The following is a 25,039-nucleotide window of genomic DNA, read 5'->3' as shown; positions in this document are numbered from 1 at the left end:
TTGCTTCTTTAAAGTGACATCTTTCAAATACTTGGTGGCTTTTTAGATATGCATACCTTGATGGCCTGGGAAGTTTCATGGGTATTCTAAAAATGAACACAAAGATTTGAACCCTTGATTTGCATGATTTTGTGGGGTTTTCTGGGCCAAGTGAATTGTGAACCATTTTCACAGATCAGCTTAAGCCACTTACAGAAAGAGAACTCAGATCATTTAGATGCTTCAAAAGTACTTTCTGGATTGTAAGTTGTTTCCTCATAACTGAAACTTCTCACAAACGTAACTGCATTTCCTCAAAAATTATATCTATTTTTAAAATCATTTTATGTTTCTAACACATAATTAGTTTCTTTGAGCAAAAATAAATTCCCAAAGAAATAAGGAATATAAGAAATGGAAGCCTGTTCCTAAAAACACCCAGAATACATGCAGGGATGTCATCTCTGGCTTTTGATCAACCAGGGCAAGCAGTATGTTACTGTATTTTCAACAGAAAATAATTTGGATAGTATTTAAGCAGTGGTTTAAATTCCCAACAGTAATTATATAATGTGGGAAAAAAAAAAATCAGGAAAAAATTCCTGATTTCGTTAAAAAAACCAGTCCAATCTATACTTCAGTTTTTTTTTTCACCTAATGATCTTATAAAATTTTACATAAATTCATTTTAATTCCTTTCCCTTTTTAGAAGTATTACTTCTGACAGGTTAATCAAAGAATACAACAGTTGCAGTGCTTACAACAAAAATGCTGTGTACCTAGAGGTCTGTTTAAAGCATTAAACATATTCATTCCACTGTAAAAGCACTCTGGTAACACTAAAAAATAATTTAGATTTTGATTAATTTGGATTTTTCATCTTTAGTAGATTCTTATTTGATTAATTAGTTTCAGTGAAGGCTTAGAGTGTGTGTGCATGTGTGTGTGTGTGTGTCTCTACCACCTCCCTCTCCCCCAAAAAACTATTTTAAAAAAGCCTTTCAGAGAAATACTACATGTTCCCACTCATAAGTGGGGAAGCAGGAGGGGGAAAGGGCAGGGAAGAGAGGGAAGGGCAGGGAAGAAAGGGAAGGGGGGGGGAGAGAGAGAAGGGGAGAGCGAAAGAGTGGGAGAGGGACAGAGGGAGAGAGAGAGAGAAAGAAAAAGAAAGAGAGAGAAAGAAAGGAAGGAAAGAAGGAAGGAAGAAAAAGAAAAACAACAATCATAATAATTTGCTGAACTTTCAAAAGGAGAAAACAGAACTAAGGATACCAGAGATGAGAAAGGGGGAGGGCGGGGGGGGGTCTAGTGAGAAACTGGTAAAGTGCCACAAAAATTAATTTGTGTAATGATAAATACAGTAATTGTTCTGATTTGAGGACCATGTATTGCACACAGGTATTGATATTTGATGCCGTACCCCACAGATATGTAAAATCAATTATGTTTCAATTAAAAATAAATAAATAAATAAAAAGAAGTTCAATTAGCCTAACCAATGCTTGCCAAAATAATTATGCCTGAATCCAAAGTAGAATAATTTTTTGCTAAGCCATAAAACTATATTAACAATGAATAAATTATTTTCTTAAATAAAGCCATTACTTTAAAATGAGTATATCTTACTCTTTAGAGAAAATTCAGAACCAATAAAAAATAAAAAATAAGGAAAAAGCTGTGTGTGCGGGCATTAAAATGTAGGGTAAGGGGCCCAAGATCTGAGGTCTGATAGGCAAACTGAGGATCAAATGTACAATCATTCCTTGGTATCTGCAGTGGATTGGTCCCAGGACATCCCCCTCACCCAAGATACCAAAATCCAGTTGGCCCTCCATATCTGTGGGTTCCTGAAGATACAGAAGGCCCACTGTATTTAGATTATAATGAGAAAAATTATATGGTTCACAACAGCCACCACCATAGCTTCGAGGATGGCTTGCTGTCACAGTAGCAGCCACGACCACTGTGAAGGTGGTCCACCACATATTCAACTGCATCGACACAAGGAGAGTTATTAGAGGAGCCTGGAAAAAGAGGAGGAAGTCTTTCTCCTCAAAGTCCACTCCAGAGCACTAAAAAAGAAACTGATCAAACAGTTGACCAGATATCAATGTAGAGATACTAGAAATATGAGAAAACAAGAAAATATGACACCACCAAAGGAATATAATAATTCTCAAGTACCAGAACCTACAGAACAAGAAACTCTTGAAATGACTGAAAAGGAATTTTGAGTAAATATCTTATGGAAATTCAGCGAGATAAGAGAAGACTCAGACAATACAATGAAACAAGAAAATATACCCAGGATATGAAGGAGGAAATTTACAAAGAGATTAATACCTTAACAAAGAATGTAGCAGAACTCCTGGAACTGAAGTACTCATTCAATGAAAAAAAAAAAAAAAAAAAAAAAAAGCCCTGAGAGCTTAAGCTGCAAATTACAGGAAGCAGAAGGAAGAATGTCTGATCTCAAAAACAGTCTTCACAAAGTAACACAGGTAGACAAAGAAAAGGAAAAATGAATTTAAAAAACTGAAGAAAGTCTAAGAGAGCAGGCAGCCAATCTAAAGCACACAAACATCTGGATCAATGGATGCTCCAGAAAGGGAGGAAAAATATAAAGGCACTGAAAATCTATTCAATGAAATAATAACAGAAAACTTCCCAGGTACAGGGAGAGACACAGACCTTCAGATCCAAGAAGCTCAAAGATCCCCAAACAGATTCAATCCAAAAAGATCCTCTCTGAGAAACATTATAGTCAAACTGGCAAGGCTCAAAGACAAAGAGAGAATCCTAAAAGCAGCAAAAGAAAAGGCATCAAGTCACTTATAAAGGAGCCCCCATCAGACTAATAGTAGACTCCTCAACTGAAACTCTACAGACAAGAAGAAAATGGGATGACATATTCATTCAAAACATTGAAAGAAAAAATGGCCAGCCAAGAATACTATATCCAGCAAGGCTATCCTTCAGAAATGAGAGTAAAATAGTGTATTTCCCAGACAAACAAAAACTGCAGGAGTTCATTAATACATGACCAACCTGCATGAATTGCTCAAGGTAGTTCAAGATGTGGAATCTGAAAAATAATCATCACTATTATGAATACACAAGAAAGAACAAAACCCACTGGTAAAACACAAATGCAAATAAGAAAGAAAAAAGCTAAATCTTATCACCTCAAAAAACTAACAAAAATTGAAGGTGAATAATAAAAGGGGAAGAAAGGAACAACAGATATTTAAAACATCTAAACAAAAAGTAATAAAATGCCAGGAATAAGACAACACCTCTCAATAACAACCTTAAACATAAACATAAATGGATAAAACTTTCCACTCAAAAGACACAGACTGACAAACTGGATGAAAAAACCAGACCCAACTATATGCTATCTTCAAGAGACTCACCTCACCTGTAAAGATGCAGACTAATAGTGAAGGGATGGAAAAAGATAGCCCACACAAATGGAAACCAAAACTGAGCAGGAGTAGCTACTCTTATATTGGATAAAACAGACTTTAAACCAAAAACCATAAAAAGAGACAAAGAAGGCCACTATATACAGATGAAGGGATCTATCCAGCAAGAAGTCATAACAATCATAAATGTATATGCACCCAACATCAGAGTACTCATATATATAAAGCAAACACTATTAGAACTAAGGAAAGAGACCAAAACATAATAGAAGTGAGGGACCTGAACACCCTTCTCAGCACTGTACAGACAGATCATCCTGGCAACAAATCAACAGAAAAACACAGGAATTAAACCACACTTCAGACTAATTGGATCTAACAGATATCTACAGAACATTTCACCCAACAAGTACAGAATATACATTCCTTTCATGACCACATGGAATATTCTCCAGGATAGACCACATTAGGTCACAAATCGAGTCTCAACAAATTTAATAAAAACTGAAATCACCTCATGTACCTTTTCAGACCACAACAGATTAAAACTAGAAATTAATAACAAGAGAACAAGACCAACTTGGTAAAACACAAATGCAAATACAAGGACACTATACAAACACATGGAAATTAAACAACAGGCTCCTGAATGACCTATGGGTCCAAGAAGAAATTAAACAAACCAAAAAATTTCTTGAAACCAATGAAAATAAAGACATATCATATAGAAACCTATGGGATACTGCAAAAGCAATACTGAGAGAAATTTATCGCAATGAACACTTACATCAAAAGAATAGGAAGATTTCAAATAAACAACCTAATGCTACACCTCAAAGAACTAGAAAACAAGAACAATCCAATCCCAAACTATGCAGACAGAAACTATTAAGATCAGAGCAGAACTAAATGACACAGAGACCCAAAAAATGATACAAAAGATCAATGAAACAAAAAGTTGGCATTTTGAGAAGATAGCCAAAATAACCATTAGCTAGGTTAACAAAAAAAATGAAGACTCAAATAACAAAAAAAAAATCAAAAACGAAAAAGGAGACATTAGAACCAATACCACAGAAATACAAAGAATCATTAGAGACTATTACAAACAACTACATATCAACAATTTTGAAAACCTGGACGAAATGGGTAAGTTTCTGAATGCATACAAACTAACAAGACTGAACTAAGAAGAAATAGAAAACCTGAACAGACCAGCAACAAGCAATGAGATTGAATTAGTAATCAGCAGAGTCCCAACAAAGAAAAGCCCAGGACCGGATGGTGTTACTGCTGAATTCTACCAAACCTTTAAAGAGGAAATAATACCAATTCTCTTCAAACTATTCCAAAAAATTGAAACAGAGGCCACTCTCCCAAACTCATTCTATGAGGCCAGCATCACCTTGACACCAAAACCAGACAAAGATACAACAAAAAAAGAAAGCTATAGGCCAATATCTCTGATGAACACAGATACAAAAATCCTCAAAAAAATACCAGCAATCAGATTACAGCAGTACATCAAAAAAATTATAGACCACAGTCTAGTGAGATTCATCCCAGGGATGCAAGGATGGTTCAACATACACAAGTCAATAAATGTGATACACCACATCAATAAAATCAAGGACAAAAACCATACAATTATCTCAACAGATGCAGAAAAAACATTCAACAAAATTCAACACCCTTCATGATAAAGGTTCTCAGCAAATTAGGTACAGAAGGAAATTATCTTAACACTTATTGTTAGCCATATACGACAAATCCACTGTCAATATTATCCTGAAAGCTTTTCCCTTAAGAACAGGAATAAGACAAAGATGCCCACTCTCACCACTCCTATTTAACATATTACTGGGAGTACTAGCCAAAACAATCAGGCAAGAGAAAGAAATAAAGGGCATCTGGATTGGAAAAGACAAAGTCAAACTGTTTGCAGATGACATGATCCTATTATCGAAAAACCTAAAGCTCTACCAAAAACTCTTAGAGCTGATTAACAATTTCAGTAATATTGCAGGATACAAAATCAATGCCTCCAAATCAGTAAATTTATATTCTCTAGAAACGAACTACTGGAAAAAGTAATCAAGAAAGCAAGCCCATTTACAATAGTCACCAAAAAAATAAAATACCTAGGAACCAATTTAACCAAAGAGGTGAAAGATCTGTACAGTAAGAACTACAAATCACTAATGAAAGAAATTAAAGAAGACACAAAAATGGGGAAAGACATTCCATGTTCTTGGATTGAAAAAATCAACTTTGTGAAAATGTCCATACTACCCAAAGTGATCTACAGATTCAATGCAATCCCCATCAAAATACCAGTGACATTCTTCACAGAAATAGAAAAAACAATCCTAACATTCATTTAGAACAACAAAAGACCCTGAATAGCCAGAGCAATCCTGAGGGGGGGGGGGGGAAGCTGGATGTGTAATACCGTCTGACTTCAAATTATACCATAAAGCTACAGTAATCAAAACAACATTGTATTGGCCTAAAAATAGGCACTCAGACCAATGGAACAGAACAGAGAACCCAGAAATCAACCCACATACTTACGGCCAATTGATCTTTGACAAAGGCAACAAGAACATATACTAGTGAAAAGACTGCTTCTTTAATAAATGGTGCTGGGAAAACTGAATGTCCATATGCAGAAGAATGAACCTAGACTTGCTCCTCTCACCATATACCAAAATCAACTCAAAATGAATTAAAGATTTAAGTGTAAAACCTGAAACTGTAAAACCACTAGGGGAAAATATAGGGGAAACACTTCAGGAAGTTGGACTGGGCAAAGACTTTATGAACAAGAGCCCAAAAGCACAAGCAACAAAAGAAAAAATATAAATGGGATTATACCAAGCTAAAAATCTTCTGCACAGCAAAGGAAACAATCAAGAGTCAAATGACAACATACAGAATGGGAGAAAATATTTGCAAACTATACATTCGACAAGAGATTAATATCCAGAATATATAAAGAACTCAAAACAGCTACCTATTAAAAAAAAACCAAATAGCCCAATTAAGAAATGGGCAAAGGAGTTGAACAGACATTTCTCAAAAGAAGACATAGAAACAGCCAACTTGAATAAAATGCTCAACATCACTAATCATCAGGGAAATGCAATTTAAAACCACAATGAGACATCATCTCATCCAAGTTAAACTGGCTGTAATAAAAAAGACTGAGAATAACAAATGCTGGTGAGAATGTGGAGAAAAGGGAACTATCCTACACTGTTGGTGGGACTGAAAATTAGTACAGCCACTATGGAAAACAGTAGGGAGGTCTCTCAAACAACTACAGATAGATCTACCATACAATCCAGCAATCCCACTTCCAGGTATATATCCAAAGGAATGGAAATCTTCGTGTTGAAGGGATACATGCACTTCACATTCATCACAGCTCTGTTTATAATAGCCAAGATATGGAACCAACCTAACTATCCATCGATGGATGACTGGAGAAGGTATGTAATATATATTTACAATGGAATACTACTCAGCCATAAAGAAGAATGAAATTCTGCAGCAAAATGGATGAACTTGGAGAAAATTATGTTAAATGAAATAAGCCAGGCACAGAGTGAAAAATATCACATCCTCACTCATAAGTGGGAGCTAAGAGAGAAAGAAGGAAGGAAAGACCACAGTGGTGTGTTGGACTTGCAGAGGGAGGGAACAGACCTAGGGTTGCTGGGGTGTGCATAGGGAGGGAGGCTGGGGAGAGTTTGGTGGAGGACACGGGGAATAACTGCAATGTGAGGTGGTGGGCATGCTGATAGTATTGATCTGATCATCTTGGGCACAGGTGCTAATAGTCAGCTCTGAATGACCATGTATTCATGTTCAGCCTATGAATATGTATAACCAATATAAATAAATAAATAAATAAATAAATAAATAAGCAAATACTTCTACAAAAAAAAAAAAAAAAAAGGAAAACTGAAACTTTAATATCTGCCATTATAGAACTTTTGGAGGTATAAAAGATGAAGCTTGAGACCTGATACACAGTAAGTGCTCAACAAATGATATTGCTATTAAAATTGTTCATCCATATTGCTGGCTCTGGTTCAGCAAGTCAAGAACTTTGTACACAAACGTGCAGGTGCACACAAGCCTTTGAAACTTTTCCCCTTCCAGCTACTTTAAAAGACCGGTAATCTTTACTCTCTGTCTTACTTATGAAGCACTAAGGTCTACAATCAGATGTTCCTCAAATAATAAAACCATCAATTTAGTCATATCATGCCCCAACTCTTGCAATTTATTGATATAATTTTAATTTCAGTGGCTTGCGTTCTGAGAAAATCTTAAAAGAATTTATCCTAACATTAAATCACAAACTTATAAATGAATGTGTACCATAATACTCTTAACCTTCTACAACTGAATGTACACGATAATACTCTAACCTTATAAATGCAGGAAATGGCTAACAAAAAGATACAGTTTAAAAGCAAAAAACAACATGGCTTAGGAACATATTGTTCCTTAGACACTTCTTTGGATACATAAAGCAAATATTTGGACCAAGCCAAGGAGGAAAAATAAGGGTAGGTTCACCCCACCTGAGTGAATCCAAGTTTGATTCGTCTTTGTTTGAAGGTCTTGGCAAACTGCTCAAGCTCCTCAAGGTCACTGGGCTCCTCCAAGCTGGGAGTATCAATTCGCTTTGGTGTTGACTGGCTCTGTGGAAGTGTCTGAATTGGGGTTGCTGCTATTGTGCGTGTTGGGGTTGCTGGCTGCTGAAGAAGGAGAACAGTAAGAACAAAAATATGAAAAGATATTTAAGTTTACAACTGGAATGTACTGCACGTAAACAACTTTAAGGAAACAGCTATATTCACAGAGAGTGATGAAGACCATGTGACACAACAGAAGGTAAAACATAATGCTCAGTGAGAAAAGCGGGCTGTGAAATTATATATATTATGATTTACAATTAAGGTTAAGCATGTAAAAGTCTATGGAAAAAAACCTGAATACACTAAAATGAAATCAATTATACCTGGGTTTTCAAATTGTCTGTATACTTCTATCTCATGCCTTTTAATAAGTTACTCTTTAGTTTAAAAAATCTATTTCATAAATATGCCACTTAGACTGTCAAAACAGCAAGGACCAGATCTGTCTTGTTTATCACTATCATATCTCCAACATGTCACATAGTATTATAAAAATAATGTTACAAGATTATCAAGACTATTTTAAGGGAGAAAAGTAAATCGCTTGTAGTGTGAATAACTTATAATAGGCTTCATTTTTGTGTATTTGTTCAAGTTTTTTCCCACAGATCTACATTTTTAAACCTTAACTGTAATTATGGTTTACGTAATTTTACACTCTGCTTTTCTCATTTAGCGTTCGTTACGTTTTAACTTTTCTCTATAGTGTTTCTGTTTCATAACTATCCTTTTCAAAGGCTGGCTGAGGCAATATTATCATAATTTATTTAACCATTCAATTGCTGCATGCTTTTCCATTTATGTTTTCACTAGCACAGATAACACCACAACGAAAAATCCTGTGCATACAATTATTTTTACCACCTATATAATTTGTTCTTTCAGATAAATTCACAAGGAACTTTTGGGTAACTGGATAAACAATTTCATGGATTTTCATACACATCACAATGTTGGTTCCCACTATACAAAGCTAAATTTCCTCTACATGATTTGTGTTAGCAGTTTAAAAACTGTTTTGCTAATTTAGGGAGTTAATGGTACTTCACTACTGCCTTAATTTGTATCTCTCTTACTCAAAGTCAATATCTTTTCATGTGTCAATTTTTTTTTTTTTTTTTTTGGGGGGGTGGCTGGCCAGTAAAGGGATCTGTCATATGTCAGTTTTTATCTATTTCCTTAGATATGAATTGGATTTATGTCCTTAATCCATTTATATGTTAATGATATCCTTATTCTCATCCTTATCCTTAAAGAGCTCATCAAACATTACAGATTAAGCCTCTGTCTGTCATACTAATGCAAATATTCTTCTAATATCCTTTTTTCCTTTTGTTTTTCAGTGTACATAAGCTTTGCATTATCATTTGGATGAAATTTTTTTCTAATATCTTCTGTTGGTACAAATCTGAGAATGTTTACGTATTTCTAATTCTGATAAAATTCCTTTTAATAATCTGTTAACAACTTCTATGTACTTGAAATATTTAATTATTTAAATCCATCTAAAGTTTATCTGGGGATAGTCCTTTTTTTTTTTAAGAAAATATTAAATTTCCTTATTATACACTTATCTCACACACACACACACACACAAGGCGACTCTGTTCTACGCAGAAGCCCTGAGTAGAACACACCCTTTTGAGTATTCACTATTGGCAGTGCTGCACTGACTTGGCATCATAATTGCTCAGTTGACCCCTCCTGTGAACAGGAGCCTGGATGAGACATTATAGACCAGGATTACAGATAAAGTCTGTGGCTGTGAATTTTCCTTCCTGTAATTTAGATGGGTCATATACCCCGACCTTGACCTCATTAGTCAAGGCTCTCTCCAAGTGAAAACTAACTGGCCCAAAAGACTAAAATAGGCATTACATAGGCAACAATTGGAGTAAGTTTCTATCATTCTGCTTCAAAGACAACAAAGTTCATCTCTGTGACATGTTGTCACAGTAATTTTTAACCTGACCATTTTGGAGGAGCCAAAACCATATCTTCTTTGGTGAAATATCTTCAACCATATTAGAATCCTATGTGGCTGTGCATGTCCCACAGTGAAACCGGTTGATAGGTAGAGGTGAGTCTCAACTATCAGACTGTTTACTTCACCTCCAGGATTGAAGTGGTCACATTCTCAAATAATAAAGGACAAAAAATAGCATGGGTACCTTTAGGTGGGGTGCTTACAGATAAGTTACCCCAACTCCAGAAACCTCAGGCTGGACTGGGCCAGATCTAAAAATGGTAGAGTAGAATTCAGTGAGCAGGAGTCAGGATGAAGCTACAATAGCCCTGCCACTGTGTGCAAAGCATATAGGCCAGGAAAGAGTCTCTACTATAGGCTTTTCTCAAAACCCCAACCTTACTTTTGTATTCACCATATTCACAAATTCACCATTTAAAAGTATGCAGTTTGATATGTTTTAGAAACTGTACATAGTCATATAACTACTATTACAATTAAGATACAGAACATTTTCATCACCCCCAAATGTTCCCTTCTGCCTTCTTTGGTTAATCCCCACCAATGGCCCCCAGTGCCTGGCAACCACTGATATGATTTCTGTACCTACAGTTTTTCTAAAATACCATGAAAACTGAATCATACATTATGTAGTCTTTCATGTCTGGCTTCTTTCACTTAGCATAATGCTTTTGAAATTCATGCATGTATCAGAAGTAGATTTCTTTTTATTGCGGAGTAGCATTCCATCATATGGATATGCCAGAGTTTATGCTATCTATTCACCAGCTGAAGGACAGTTAGATTGTTTCTAGTCTGGCATGATTATGAATAAAACTGTTACTAACATTCACATATAGGTCTTTGTACGGACATACACTTTTCTTTCAAGGAGCAGAATTGCTGGGTCATAAGGTACATGTATATTTAACTTTAATTGCCAAAATGTGTGTGACATTGTGCAACATTACTAGCAATGTATGAGAGCTCTAGTGGCTTTATTCTCTTGCCAGCATTTGGTCTTATCATAGCCTTTTTAATTTTGCCCATTTTAGTGAGGGTGCAGTGATATTTCATTTACATTTCCCTGATGACTAATGCTTTTGAGCATCTTTTCACATGCTTACTGGGCATTCACATATCTTCTTTGGTGAAATATCTTCAAATTTTTTGCCCCCACTCCCTTAAATCAGGTTGTCTTATTATTGAGTTGTATGAGTTCTTTATATATTTTAGATACAAATCTTTTTTATCAGATATTAGAATATTTTCTCCTTATCTGTGGTTTTTCTTTTCATTCTCTTAAGAGAAACTTTTAATTTTTATGAAATTAAATTTGTCAAATTTTTCTTTTATGGCTAGTGTTTTCTTAGTTCTATTTTTAAGAAATCCTTGCCTCACCTGAGGACACAAAGATTTTTCCCTCAGTTTTCTTCTAAAAGTGTAGTTCTATAACCCATTTCAAATTAATCTTTGTATATGGTGTGAAATAAGGGTCACGGTTCTTTTTTTATTTGGCCTACAGATAGCCAATTGTTTCAGCACCATTTGTTGAGAAGACTTTCCTATTACCACTGAAATCCTTTGGCACATCTGGAAAATCAGTTGGCCATACATGTGTGGGTCTACTGGACCTTCCATTCTGTTCCACTGATCTGTTATTTCTATCTATATGCCAGTATCACACTGTCTTCGTTACTGTAGCTTTATAATAATTCTTGACATCAGGTAGTGCTTCAACTCTACTTTTCAAAACTGTTTGGTTATTCTGTCTTCTACAATTCCACATAAATGTTAGAAACAGCATGCAGATTTCTACAAAAAAAAGCCTGCTGGGTATTGATTGAGATTGTGTGGAATCTAGAGATCAATTTGGAGAGAACTGGCTAACAACCTAAGTCTTCTGATTCATGAATGCATTATATCTATCTTATAGGTTTTCTTTAATTTCACTCTGCAATATTTTAATGTTTTCAATGTATGGGTTTTACAAATATTTTGTCAAATTTATCCCTAAGTATTGTAAATATTTTTTTCCTTAATTTCAATTTTCAAATGATCATTGCTAGTATACAGAAATATATATGATTTTTGTATACACTTTGTATCCTACATATTCACTAAACTCACTCATTCGAGCAGCTGTTTTGGGTAGATTCCTTAGGATTTTCTACATAGACAATCATGTTGTCTACCAATTAGCATAGTTTTACTTCTTCCTTTCTAATCTACATGTCCTTCATTTCTTTTTCTTGTCATATTGCACTGCTAGGACTTTCAGTACAATGCTGAATAAAAGTGGCAAAAGTGGTCCTCTTGCCTTGTTCTTGATCTTAGGGGGGAAAGTATTCAGTCTTTCCTCACTGTTTTTGTTTGTTTGTTTGTTTTTGTTTTTGCAAATGCCTTTTTACCAGCTTAAGAAAATTATCTTCTATTCCTAGTTTACAAGAATTCTTATCATAAATGAATGTTGAATTCTGTCAAATTTGGTAATGTGTTAGTATTAAATGATAACTTCCATACTGTAGACAAAGAGAGTCAGAGCTGGAAGAGGACTCAGGATCAGCCAGTTCAGTCACCTAATTTATAGATGAGAAGACTGAGGTCCAGAAGATGAAATGACATGCTCAAGATCACATCTAGATAAGAAGCAGAAGTAGGTCTATAACCTAAACCACTAGATGCCTGTGTTTTTTATATGCTTATCGTGGTTATATGGTGTAGTGGAAATGAGCTAAAGTGACATCTAAGCACTCAGAGGAAAGAAAATGTAGAGATCAGAACTTCTTCCCAGATTCTGAGGAAGGGCTAAGGGAATGATGAATTTTAATTGAGGCACTAGGTTTACAGTTCAAGTGGTAATATTTACTGCCAACTATGGGGTGGGTGTGTGGGAGCAGGGGTGTCAAATAGCCACTACTCATTTTACTCATTCACTGCTAACACAATTTACTCTTTAGGAATATTTAAGAAAACAGGGACTCTCTGAAGATTTTCAAAGACTACATCAATTTGGTAGCATTGCTTTATCAAGCTGATAAGCCCACCTTTAAACTTCTGGTCAGTTTTTGAAGATTGTTTGTATTATTCTTACTAGGGTTTTTGTTTTTGTTTTTAATTAAACAAAGGCCAAACATCTGTCAAAACAATAAAGTAGGAAAAAGCAACTTCTGTGGAAAACTGACCTGGGAGGTGAGCGTGATGCTTGGCTGCGACTGTAGGAGGTTGGCTTGGCTTTGCTGAGGTAGTTGTGTTAAAAGATTTTGCGCTTGCAGGAGACCTACAAAACACAAACATGTTATGCCAGAAACATTAAAGATTACTTTGAACACATGGCAAAAGAAAGAAAGGAACGTGAACTGAAAATTTCCAAGAGATCTCCTGACAGTCTTATTGGTCTTAAAACTTTTGTCTTATTTGTCTAAAACTGAATCTTGTTAAATACAACTTGGGCAAGAAGATATGGAACATTAAATCAAAACTGACACATCTTTAGTGTAATCAAAATAAGTTCTCTGATAGGCCAATTCTTTATTTTAGTAAGGAGTGGATGAAAATAAAGAACCATTCTAAATGAAAGCAACTGGAAATCCCCAAAAGAGCTCAACTTCTTAACCCAGAATCCATTAGAAACTGCCGTGTATACGTTGGACCAGAGAATTATCTATTTCATGAAAAGAGCAGGCTATCCTTTAAGTGGAAAGGATGTTGTTTTCAAGTTCTCTCTATCCAACATTTGCCTTCTGGTGATAATAAAATTGAAACGTAACATATTCTATCTGCATTAACAATGACTGTCTTAGTTTAAAAATGATTGATAAGTAAAGCCAGCAATATTTTGTGATGACAAATGACACTCAAAGTAGAAATGTGACCCCTCAACGTGTGTGTAGTAGATGCCAATTCAATTACTTGAGTTTATGGCTTTTCATTTTCATAACCTTATGTGAGAACCAACCTACAATATCGGTATTTAAGAGTTTAATATATAGTACCTAATTTCAAATTTAATGCTGTTGCTAAAAGACTAAATATAGAATTATTTGTGCTGAGATAAAAGCAATGGTGGAAATTATCCAACACAGCACACCAAACAAGAGGGATTCTATCATTTTTAAAAAATAGGTGATAAGATTATTTGGGGCAATAGATATCTTCCTAATTATGATTTCCTTAGGCTACTAAATTTAGATACACTGAATGTCGGAATATGCAGGACAGTGGACAACTAAACCTGCCACATATTAGCCACAGTTTATAATTTGTCTGTATGTGATTAGGCACTGCCCGAATTTAAGCTATTAAAGTAGATATTTATTTCACAATGCAGAACACAAATAAAATAATTAAGTAAATTTGGATTTCTCTACAGAGCCATGACTTTTGTTAATCTGGGGCAAGGAAATATATTTTGAAGCAAGGATGATTAAATGAAATAAAGCTGAGTAAATATTACCGTAAACGTCTCTAAAAAGGCATATTCAGAAAAACCAAATTATGGAAGTTTAAATGACCATCCTCCTTCCCCAAGTGTCTCCCTGCAGTTCAATCCCCACAGAGTAGTTATGGTGATATTTTTGATCTTATCATTTCCCAATTAAAATGCTCCAATGGCCCTACATTACAGTTAGTACAAAATCTGTGCAGACCTAGGAAATCTGGCCCTGTCTAATTCTCATCTCTCTTCTCCTACCACTTTCACTCACTGAACTCCAGGCTACTTTGGTCATTCTTTTCCCGGATTAGGTCAATCTTGTTCCCATTTCAGGTGTTGCATTCCTTTGCCTACCAGATGCTTCACTGAGATGACCGGTAAGGGGATCTTAACCCTTGACTTGGTGTTGTCAGCACCACGGTCTCCCAAGTGAGCCACGGGCCAACCCCTTCACTGAGATTCTAAGTGTGGCAGCCTCCCCCTCATCATTTGCTCTCAATTCAAATGTTGCTTCTTCAGAGAGGACTTTCCAGACGATATGCCCATTCTTCCACATGTTAATCTTTACCAGATTAGTCTGATCTGCTGTCTTCCTAGTACTTATTGCTACCTAAACCCTTCGTTTACATGTTTACTATTTGACTTCTTCTAAGGAAGGCAGGGATTTTATCCTGTTCAAAATTATATTTGCAACACTTAGAGCACTGTATGACATTTAGCAGGTACTCAAAAAATTAAGTGAATTGACTAAAATTTCAAATTATATGTTTGAAAATACCTGAAGGGTAGTCCAGAGAAAACAAAACTATGTTTTATGTCGATGATTAAAACTATTCTATTAAATAAAATTATTTTGAAAAGGCTAAAGACTCAAGAACATTCAAAAATAATAAAAAATGAACCAGAAGAGAGCAGAAAGGTCAGAAATTAGGTCCCATTATTAAACATAGGGCACTTCAACCCATGAGTTTCTTTAAAGTTTAGCAATGAAAATTAGACTTTTATTAATCTGTAAGTAACAAAAGCATATATATTAAAAAATGATTCCTATTGAATCAGAAATTATAATTCCAAATAATTAATTTTAGTTCCTAGTAGCGTATATTATGAACAAACTCAAACCTTAGGTCTATTTCCTCAAACAATTGTTCCCAGCCTTTTGGCTAAGATCAAGTGTATTTCACCAAAGAAGGTCAACAGAAAATTTTGAAAGGACCCATAAAGGTTTAGAATTTCCTTAAGAACTAATCTTTGCCATCTCCCCCACCCCCACCACCCATCAAACAACAAAACAAACAAACAAACAAAAGCCAAATAAACAACAGTTTTTTAACCAAGAACATTTCTTTTATTATTTTCAGAATAAATGGTCAGTAGAAAGAGAATAAAATCTTTTATAAATTATGCTGAAGTTCAGAAATGTATCAATAAGAATTTTCCCAAGAAAATGCTAGAAAAATAATTCTGATAACTCTGGGAAAATGGCTTAGATTTCACTTGCTAGAAATTAAATTCCAGATAGTTAAGAGTTATATAATCCTGGCAACATTGCCGAAAAATATGAACTATTCTTCAAAATTTTTAGATTAGTAAATGAAAAGCAAGGGAAAACAGAACTCAAGAAATTGATATGGAAGGCTAATCTCATGGTGGAAACATTAATTATTAAAATTCCAATAGATCAAATCTTTGTCCCTCACCACAAAGTTAAAAGAATAGCTATTTAGATTTTCAGCTTCTATGATGCTAATAATTACAATAAATTCCACTCCTGGAAATGTTTTTAAATTGCTAATATTTCCACTGTTCTGATCCTTTACACTGTTGAATAACCTTAGAAAAACTGAATCTGAGTTATATACTATTAACCAATGGCTACAACTCAGCAGCAGTGGTAGAAACTAATTCTAGATTACTTTCAAGGTTTTTTTTAAAACTATATAAAGGAACAAACTGTGTTTTCATTCTGTTACACTATCTACCATTTGTTGACTGATGATGATGATACTGATATCATGATGTCATAATGATAACAGCAGCAAAGATTTAAAGAGGTTATTGTATATAAGGCACCTTTTATAAAGGTGCTTTATATGTATTTACTCACCGAATCCTTATAACTCTTTGAGTTACATACTAAAACTATCCTCGTATTACACGAGGAAACTGAAGTACAGAAAAGTTAGCCTAACTTTCCTATGGACACCCAGATAATAAGTGGCAGAGCCAAGATTCAAAGAGAGGCAGTTTGGCTTTAGAGTCTATGCTCTTAACTACTGCATTTTAATGCCCTTCTTTATGTTAGTAAAACATTTTATGTAAGTCACCCTTACAAGTAAAGCAAAAGATGGGAAGGAAAATATGTGAAATTTAGAAAGGTTAGGTGACTTGTCCAAGATCACTGGCTCGAAAGCCAATCAGTATGCTATTCTCTGTGCTATTTTCCCAATCTTATAAGAGATTGTCGGGGAGGGGAGGTTAAGAACATACAAACACCTTTGCAAATACCAAAAAATCTGAATGAATAGTAATTCTTTATTCCTATTATCATAATTTGACCTTCACTCTTTTAAATAAAATGTGATTCTAAATTTGAAAAAAGAAATACAATGCTCTTGGCTTTGCCAAAAATAATTTAAGGTGATCTCATTCAATCTAAAGGCTTTAACAATTACCAAATCTGATACAGACACTTTAAGTCTCTCCTCCTTCCCTCGTAGAGTTCTCTTCCATTGTGATTACAACATTCCACTAGTTTTTGACCTCTGAAATCACAGTACCTTCTTCTGACTCGACGTATTCCTCCTATTCCTAAAAGGCTGGTTTTACCAAGGCTCTTCTAATACTACATACACATTTTCTCTGTATGACCCCATCAGCCCTCACAGTTTCCTAAAAACCTAAATTACCTAAAGTCTCTTCCCCATCATTAATCAAATAAAACTGGCCCCCAGATCTTGTCAATCCACCTACTTATTCACCAAAACATCTTCTCTTTTCTATCCCCACAAACATATTTCAGCCCTCATCAAACCTCAACATGACTGCTACAATATTCTCCTAAACAGTATTACTCTCTCTATTCTTATCCACTGTATTTTACCAAGTTTCAGCATGAGTTTTCTTAAATACAAACTTGGAAATGTCATTCTTCTGCTTAAACCTGTGGTTTCAGATAATCTATAGAAGACTTCCTTATTGGAAGGTTGGGCCATTCACATTAGAATCCCCAAAGTGCTGGTTAAAATTTTGGAGGTGGGGCTCAAGAACATACTTTTCTAATTCCTCAAGTGACTCTTAAATAAACTGAACCTTAGGAACCACTAAACTGTAGGATTTAAGGTCAAATTCCTGGAAATTTCATGTAAGGTTCTTTAATGATCTGATCTCTGCTAATCTTTCTGGTGTCAAATTTCACTATTACCCTCATATGCAACTCATGCTCTAGTTTTAAGGTATTACTTATAGTTCTCAAACACAGCTTATTGATTTTTCTTCCATGTCTCTGAGCTTTACAAATGCTGTTCATTTTCTAAGACTGACATTCTCTGTAAGCCTATGAATGCACTCTCCCAAGATTCACTGTGAAGGGTTCTCAGACTACAAAGGTACAAGGGGTCTCTCTGCTTGGCTCCCACAGCATTCTGCACATATCAAGTCTAACACTTATAATAGGTCTGTTTCCCTGTCACTAGATTATGAGCTCTTTGAAAGTAAAACTGACTTATTTATCTTTTAATCTTGAACATATGCTAGAATAGGTATTTACACAACAAAAGATTTTGGAATGAATGATCAAGAAGAAAAAAGGCAAAAACAACAAGAAAAAACAGACCCCCAAAAAACAGAAATAATGAAGAATCGGTAGAGATGCACTTAATGTTCCTTGGGTTGAAGCCTTGAAACCCTGATACTCTCTACACTCCTTACATTAACCAAACTTACAAACATGACTGAATTTTATTACTGTTTGATACAGAAATTATACAATATTTACCATTCAAAGGCTTCACAGATTTTTTTATATCATAAAATTCCTGCAGTTTCTAATATAACACCCTCTCATCAAACTTAAAAAAAAAAAAAAGATTGTGGAAGCATATACTTTCAATGCTCAGTCCACCTTCTTTGAATACATTCCCATAAAAAAACTATCAAAACACTAGAAACAATTTACCCGATTTATGTTCAGCATGTTGAATGATTTCATTTAGATTTTTGGCCAAAACTCTTGGTTCTGCTTTAGTGATTAAACAGATGAATGGCAGTGAAGGGAGACAATCAATAATGTGGTATGCATAACAAAAAATATTTTTCTTAATAAGAATATTGATAGTTTAAAATCAAATAAAATTTAATAAAAATATTGTTCTAATAGACAGTTTCAGGGCCACCTTGATGTACCAATAATAAGCTCTAAGAAGGAGCTCACCCTGCTGGCCCTGGGGCGTCTGTGAGATGATAAACTGCGCTGGTTGCAAGTTGGTGGTTGGATGTACCAACACAAACTGTTGCAGGTTGAGATTCTGCTGTTGAAGCTGTTGCAGTTGTTGAAGATCCTGAAAAATCAGAATTAAAACATGCATTGGATATTCCGAAATAAAAGCTCATTTAATCACAAGGTTCCCAGATGATGACTCTGTCACATTCAAATAAAGAATTGCCAATATTTAGAGTTCTTTAATATTCCAAGCAGGGTGTGCTCTGGGTGTGTTTTTCAAAGAGTATGAAGAAACCTGGAGCCTCTTCAAGGACTTAACTATTTTTGTAGGCATGACATATATTGTCATGACATATGCTAAGCCTTATTTTCAATAGTTACTTATAATTCCCTCAAACAGTTATCGTTAAGCTTTTTAATATATACAGACCAATATGAGTTTTAAAAATCAGGTGAGAAAAAGAGTTTTTAAATATATGATTGACTTTTCTCCTGTTAAGTAAAAATTGAGAGTACTATGTTTGAATTTCCATCGATAAATTAAAAGACCTATAATGATTCATGAAATTTGACACCAGCTTATCTAACAATCGAGAAATCAGTGTTAAAGACTGTATATCACAGTAATAAAGATTAGTCTGACATCTATTCTTTACCCTTATAGTTAATTCTTTATTTTTTGGTGGCTGGCTGGTACAGGGATCTGGACCCTTGACTTTGGTGTTATAACACTGCACTCTAACCAGCATAGCTAACCGACCAGCTGCCTTGTTAATTCTTTTTACATCTAGTCAAACTCTTGCTATAATTTCAGTCCACTTCTGAGTCTTCTCTGGGGGAATAAAGACAATGACTAGCATTAGATTCATAATAACTCTTCATATATTTTACTAGTATAACTATTTATACCTTTTCCTCTTCTTGACATAAAAGATTTCATTTATTTTCCTTCTTGGTACTGTTGTCTATGCCTCTTAAATATATTTTTATTATTTTTGGATACTTTGCCCTACAATGTGAAAATCAAAACCAAACAACATTCTAATGCAGTTCTGCACAATGCTAATTACTCTAGTAAAGATGACTTGCCATCTCTCTCACACATGGGTGGCAAGTCAGTGCACAGCACATGAAAGAATTCATGCCTACTGTAATTAGCTAATTAAAATAAATACAGCAATCCCCTGCTTCAGAAATATGCCGGCTAATTACTCAAGAATTGTCACTTAATAAACTGTCAGTTATTCAAATAATCAGCTATGTTTTATAATAACTCAAATAAACAAACAAATGTATTATTTCTAATTCAGTGGTAAGGAAGGGTACCACTTAACCTCACTGACCTAGAGCTCCTCAGGTCTTTAAGTGTGCACACTAACAGTCAGAAACTTAATTTAATATTAAATAAAATCTGCCATTTTATTCCTCACTTGCTGCCCTCCCTATTAGAGGTCCTCACTCACCTGTGCAATCTGTATGGGCTGAGACAGGGGGATCTGCGTCATGGGCGTGGCGGCGGAGGCTGAGATGGTGGCCCCAGCAGCACTGTGCTGTTGGCTTGCAGAATGCTGCTGCACTGCAGCAGCCAGCAGCTGTGCCTGTGCCTGTGCCTGCTGTATTAATAACTGTTGCTGGGCTGGCGTCAAAGTGAGCTAAACAAAATTAGAACAAATAATGGGAAAGAGTTGAAGGAGAAGAGCCCCCAGTGCAAGCCAACAGTTTTGGAATAGGTAACTCAAGTGGCATTAGACCCTAGCTACCCAACTTCACACAGTTAGCATGTGGCTAAAATGTACATCAGTGATCAAATTACCATTGGTAGCAGAACATTTAAATTAAAATGATGGTCCTTGCTCTGGACTCAAGCTTGCCTAGGGCCCTAGGGTTCAGGCAAAAAAAAGTAATTAACTAGTAAGCAAGAAAAAAAAGAATCAATGCTGACAGGATATGAAAAGAAATTTACACCCAACGGAACAGCAAGTGATTAGTTAGATCAATGAGGAACAAGGTCATGCTGGATATGACCACCGAAAGAATTGATAAGGCCCAGCTGCTTCCCATTAGCATGAATCCCTGCCATATTCCATCATTTCCATTATGTCCTAAGATATGACTAAAGAATATTATGAGTTCCATTTGCTTCTTTTCCTAGTCTCCCAACAGGCCCCTCCCTAATACGACCTCTTCTGTTATTGAAAGCACTGAGTCTCTGCAACTTCACATCCCCTTTCCAACACATTATCTCTATGAAACAGGTGGTGACAGGACTCTCTTTATATGCAAATGAATCCCAATGCCCAGGTTTAATAGAATCTTCAGCCACAGGAACCTGGAATCCCAGGTGCCTCTTACTAGTCACCAAAAATAAAACTCAAACAGTAAAATAGGAAATGTATTTAGTGCAGATTTATACTTGCTTTCATAATGCGACCTATCAAACACGCTTAAATCAATGTAAGAAGTGTGCTCTCCCTTTTTTTGGTGACATGTTCTAATCAAACAAGAAGAATATTACATATTCTGAAGTGCATATATAGTCACTTAGTGGCACAACCTTGCTTCTAAAAGGGTCAAACACAATTTGTGTATTAGAAATATAAGAATAAAATCAAACCATTCAAAACCTTAATATCCTTCAAGATTTGCATATATTATACACTAAAAAATTTTCTATAATATATATTAATCTCACTGATGAAATTTTATAAGCAATTTTGCAATAGTTCTTAAAAGAGCCTTCCATGGCCAAAACACACTAGTTAAGTGCGTTTCTTCATTTCAATTGAAATGAAGAAAACAAAAAATTCCAGGGGTCGATATGATATGCACTGTATAATAACTCTTCTTCATCATTCCTCTAACCTCCTCAAAAATATAATTTAATAGACAAATTTTTAACACTGGAAAGATGTTTTGAAGGATGCCTTACAGCAAAGACAGCTGAAAAGTTAGATGTTTATTATATTCACATAGGCCAATTTATTACCAATAAAAATAAATGAAAGGTATTGAATGCTGTGTGCCAAACACTGTTTTATGAGCTTTACATATATCAGCTCTAATTTTACAACAGTACTGTGAGATATGTGTTTTAACATCTCCATATAACAGAAGAAAAACTGAGGTACAGGGAGATAAGTAATTGGTTGATATGGTTAAGTTGCAGAGCAAGGGTATGAGACCACATGTTTTATTTTAGAAAATAAAATGTTTCTCTTTTGTAGGAACTAATTCATTCTTTAACTTCTACCCTGCAGTGATGTCATAACAAACTGACAACTGCTATTTAATCAATGTAATGGTCTCAACCATACAATGACTATATCCCACACTGAAGTAACATCTGAAACATGGATTTAAAAAGTCCTTAGTTTATCCAGAGCATCTGCAATTGTAACAAAAGATATCCTAAAAGCTTATGACAAAGATAATTCTTCTTCCAGAGTGGCCTACAGTGAAAAGTTCTAATCAGATATTGGCCAATGGCAGTTCTGACACAGAGAAAGTTTATAATAACTCTCTCAGTGAAAACTTACCCCAGTTATCTGTCCTCCAGCCAGCATAAGCTGGGTTTGGGGAATGGCTGCCTGCACTGAAGGCTGCTGGGAAGGCTGGCTTGGCTGCTGTGAATCCCCCGATTCTTCATTAGATTTAGACTGAGGTGGAATGGGGTAGGAAATAAAAGATTTCAAATAGTTGATTAAAAGAAATGTACTTATAACTCTACATTTTAAGGATCATTTAAAACAGGAGATTATTAATCGTGAGTTTTCTGGTTTCCCTTTTTTTTCTTTCTTATATGTCCTTGTACCTTCCTAGTTTTACATACTAAGTTTCTAGACTTTTTATTCTAATGCCAACAAAGCTGCAGTTATAATTTTTAAAAAGAAAAAATAAGTTGGTCCTCCACAAATCAACAGAACTTTTCACAACCCCAAATCCTCAACTCTGGAAATAAGGAGGTAAAGGGAAGAATACATTTTCAGTCCATCTCTATATTTGACCCTCCACACCAACATTTTGACATACACCTGGTGGTCAGTCTGAAATTTCTTCATAACCCATCTTAGAGAATGATTACTTGACCAATAGAACTTTTCATGTAATATTTTAAAGAACTATAAATCTACTATCTTCCACCAAATAACAAACAAGTTTAGAGGGAAAATGCCAGTCAAGAGAGAAAAAGAACACACTCTTGAAAGAAGCAGAGAGAGGAAATTTTATGGTAATTAAAACTGGTTATGCAGAGTATTAAAACTCTGCATAGATTTGCATATTTCCCACCACCTGTTTTGGGGACTGCAGCAAGGCTAATTAACATAAAAGCTCTGATTAATTCTGCCAGTCATTGAGAGATAATTACAGTGCAGGACTGTAAACATTCTGCACTGGAGATACAGCCTGTTTGCCAACATCTCTCTAAGGGATGAAAGTTCACCATGGCAACCAAAGCAATTTTCCGCCTCCTCTCCCTCAGAAAGGAAGGTCACATTATCTCCTTTTCTTTTCTCTCCTTGTTTCCATGTGTTACTTGGTCCATATTCCACTGGGTTTCATGGAGTGCTCAACCCATGGTGTTTAGTCATTAGCAACACTGAAATCAATCTCACAGAATACTGTTTTTCCCTCTCGACTGTTACCTAAACACTATAATGAAAGGAAGCATCAGGTTGATTGAAAAGTTATGGAATAAATTCATAATACTTGAACTTTGCATGTTCTGCTATATGGTTCATAGAAGCGAAGTAGTCAGATTTAAGTTTTGTTTTAAAATTTTGTCTACCCACCAATATCTACAAGCAGATTTAATTACAATTCTTACAAGCATAACATTTTAGAGCAGAGAGGAACCCTGGCAATCTTATAAATTGCCCCACTTTAATACAGATAAGAAAAACAGCCCCAGGAGGTTAAGTGACTTGTCAAAGTCACACCGCTAGTTAGTGGCAGAATGGGAATCCAAATCTAAGACCTCTGTGTCTCTCAGTCCAGTGTTCTTTCTTCTGCACTATAATGTTTCCTTAAGTCATGACAAATGATAAGTAAAAAGACCTTTGGAAATGAAAGGGTATTTAAGAGATCATTAGGCTTTGTGTTTATGTATGTGTTATAGCTACATAACTTAGAAACATTTTTACTGAATTTACATATTAAACTTTGAAAGTAAACTTTTCCTGCCCACCTTGATTCACACACAGTAGCAGAACAGAAAACTGATTTTCATTAATGGCAATAATTATCATTATTTGGATCTTTATGAGATTCAGTAAATTATGTGCTCATCACAGAAAATTAGAAAAATGTGGAAAAAATAAATAGAAAAATTGACCCATAATCCCATGTGCCAACTTACCTGTACATTTAAAGACTGAGCAGCAGCCTGTAAACTTGTTCCAGCGAGCTGGACCTATAAGTAAAGTAATCAGGGGAAGTTCTAGTCTAATACTGTTGATATTCATCATTGGAGGTTGTCATCAACAAATATTTCAAGAGTCTCTACTAAGTGTATGTCATTGAGCTAGAATTGAAAATACAAAGAGGTTTATCTTACAGGGTTAAAACTTTATGGACAAGCTCACAGTCCATCTACACACATCCACATCCCTCGATGAAAAATGCTGTTAATCTTTTCTGAAGATGTTTTCCCACACTAAATGAGCATCATTAGGCATGCCACACTTGTATTGGATGTTCCTCATATAACATTCTCTGTTTGTATGCCTAGGATGCTTAGATTCTAAAAACTTAATTCTTCTTCCACATTATTTCAAAATGTCCATGTATACACCAGAATAGAAATCTTATATGAGGGTACTTCAAGAAGTTCATGGGAAAAATAGAATCAAAACATAATGTAAATCTTTCCATGAACTTTTTGAAGTACCTTCAGATATACATACCTACACAGTCAAGTCCTTAGAACATTTATAGTCATAACTTAAAACAACTAGCTAAAATAAAGAATCTGGGCTGGCTGGTTAGCTCACTTTGGAGAGCATGGTCAATGGGTCAGATCCCCATACCAGCCAGCAGCCAAAAAAAAAAAAAAAAAAAGTAAAATAAAATAATCTG

General features: G+C 35.1%; 1 protein-coding gene across 2 annotated transcripts in view; it reads right to left on the bottom strand.

Moving 5' to 3' along the window:
• Positions 1-25,039, bottom strand: part of POU2F1 (POU class 2 homeobox 1) — a 174,279-nt gene that overhangs the window by 24,280 nt on the left and 124,960 nt on the right. The window contains exons 4-9 of one of the 2 annotated variants that reach the window (XM_063104270.1): positions 24,321-24,374; positions 22,501-22,620; positions 20,428-20,616; positions 18,956-19,082; positions 13,274-13,368; positions 8,006-8,179 (exon numbers count right to left, since the gene is read on the bottom strand). In XM_063104270.1, coding sequence (XP_062960340.1) covers positions 8,006-8,179; positions 13,274-13,368; positions 18,956-19,082; positions 20,428-20,616; positions 22,501-22,620; positions 24,321-24,374 — 759 coding nt within the window. Of the gene's footprint in view, positions 1-8,005; positions 8,183-13,273; positions 13,369-18,955; positions 19,083-20,427; positions 20,617-22,500; positions 22,621-24,320; positions 24,375-25,039 lie in introns of both variants that reach the window. The other variant, XM_063104269.1, reaches the window with a different exon arrangement.

Source organism: Cynocephalus volans, chromosome 8 (genome assembly GCF_027409185.1).
Source record: "Cynocephalus volans isolate mCynVol1 chromosome 8, mCynVol1.pri, whole genome shotgun sequence".
NCBI classification, from domain to species: Eukaryota; Metazoa; Chordata; class Mammalia; order Dermoptera; family Cynocephalidae; genus Cynocephalus; species Cynocephalus volans.
Note: the sequence above shows the minus strand (reverse complement) of the source record. Positions and strands in the feature narration are given on the sequence as shown.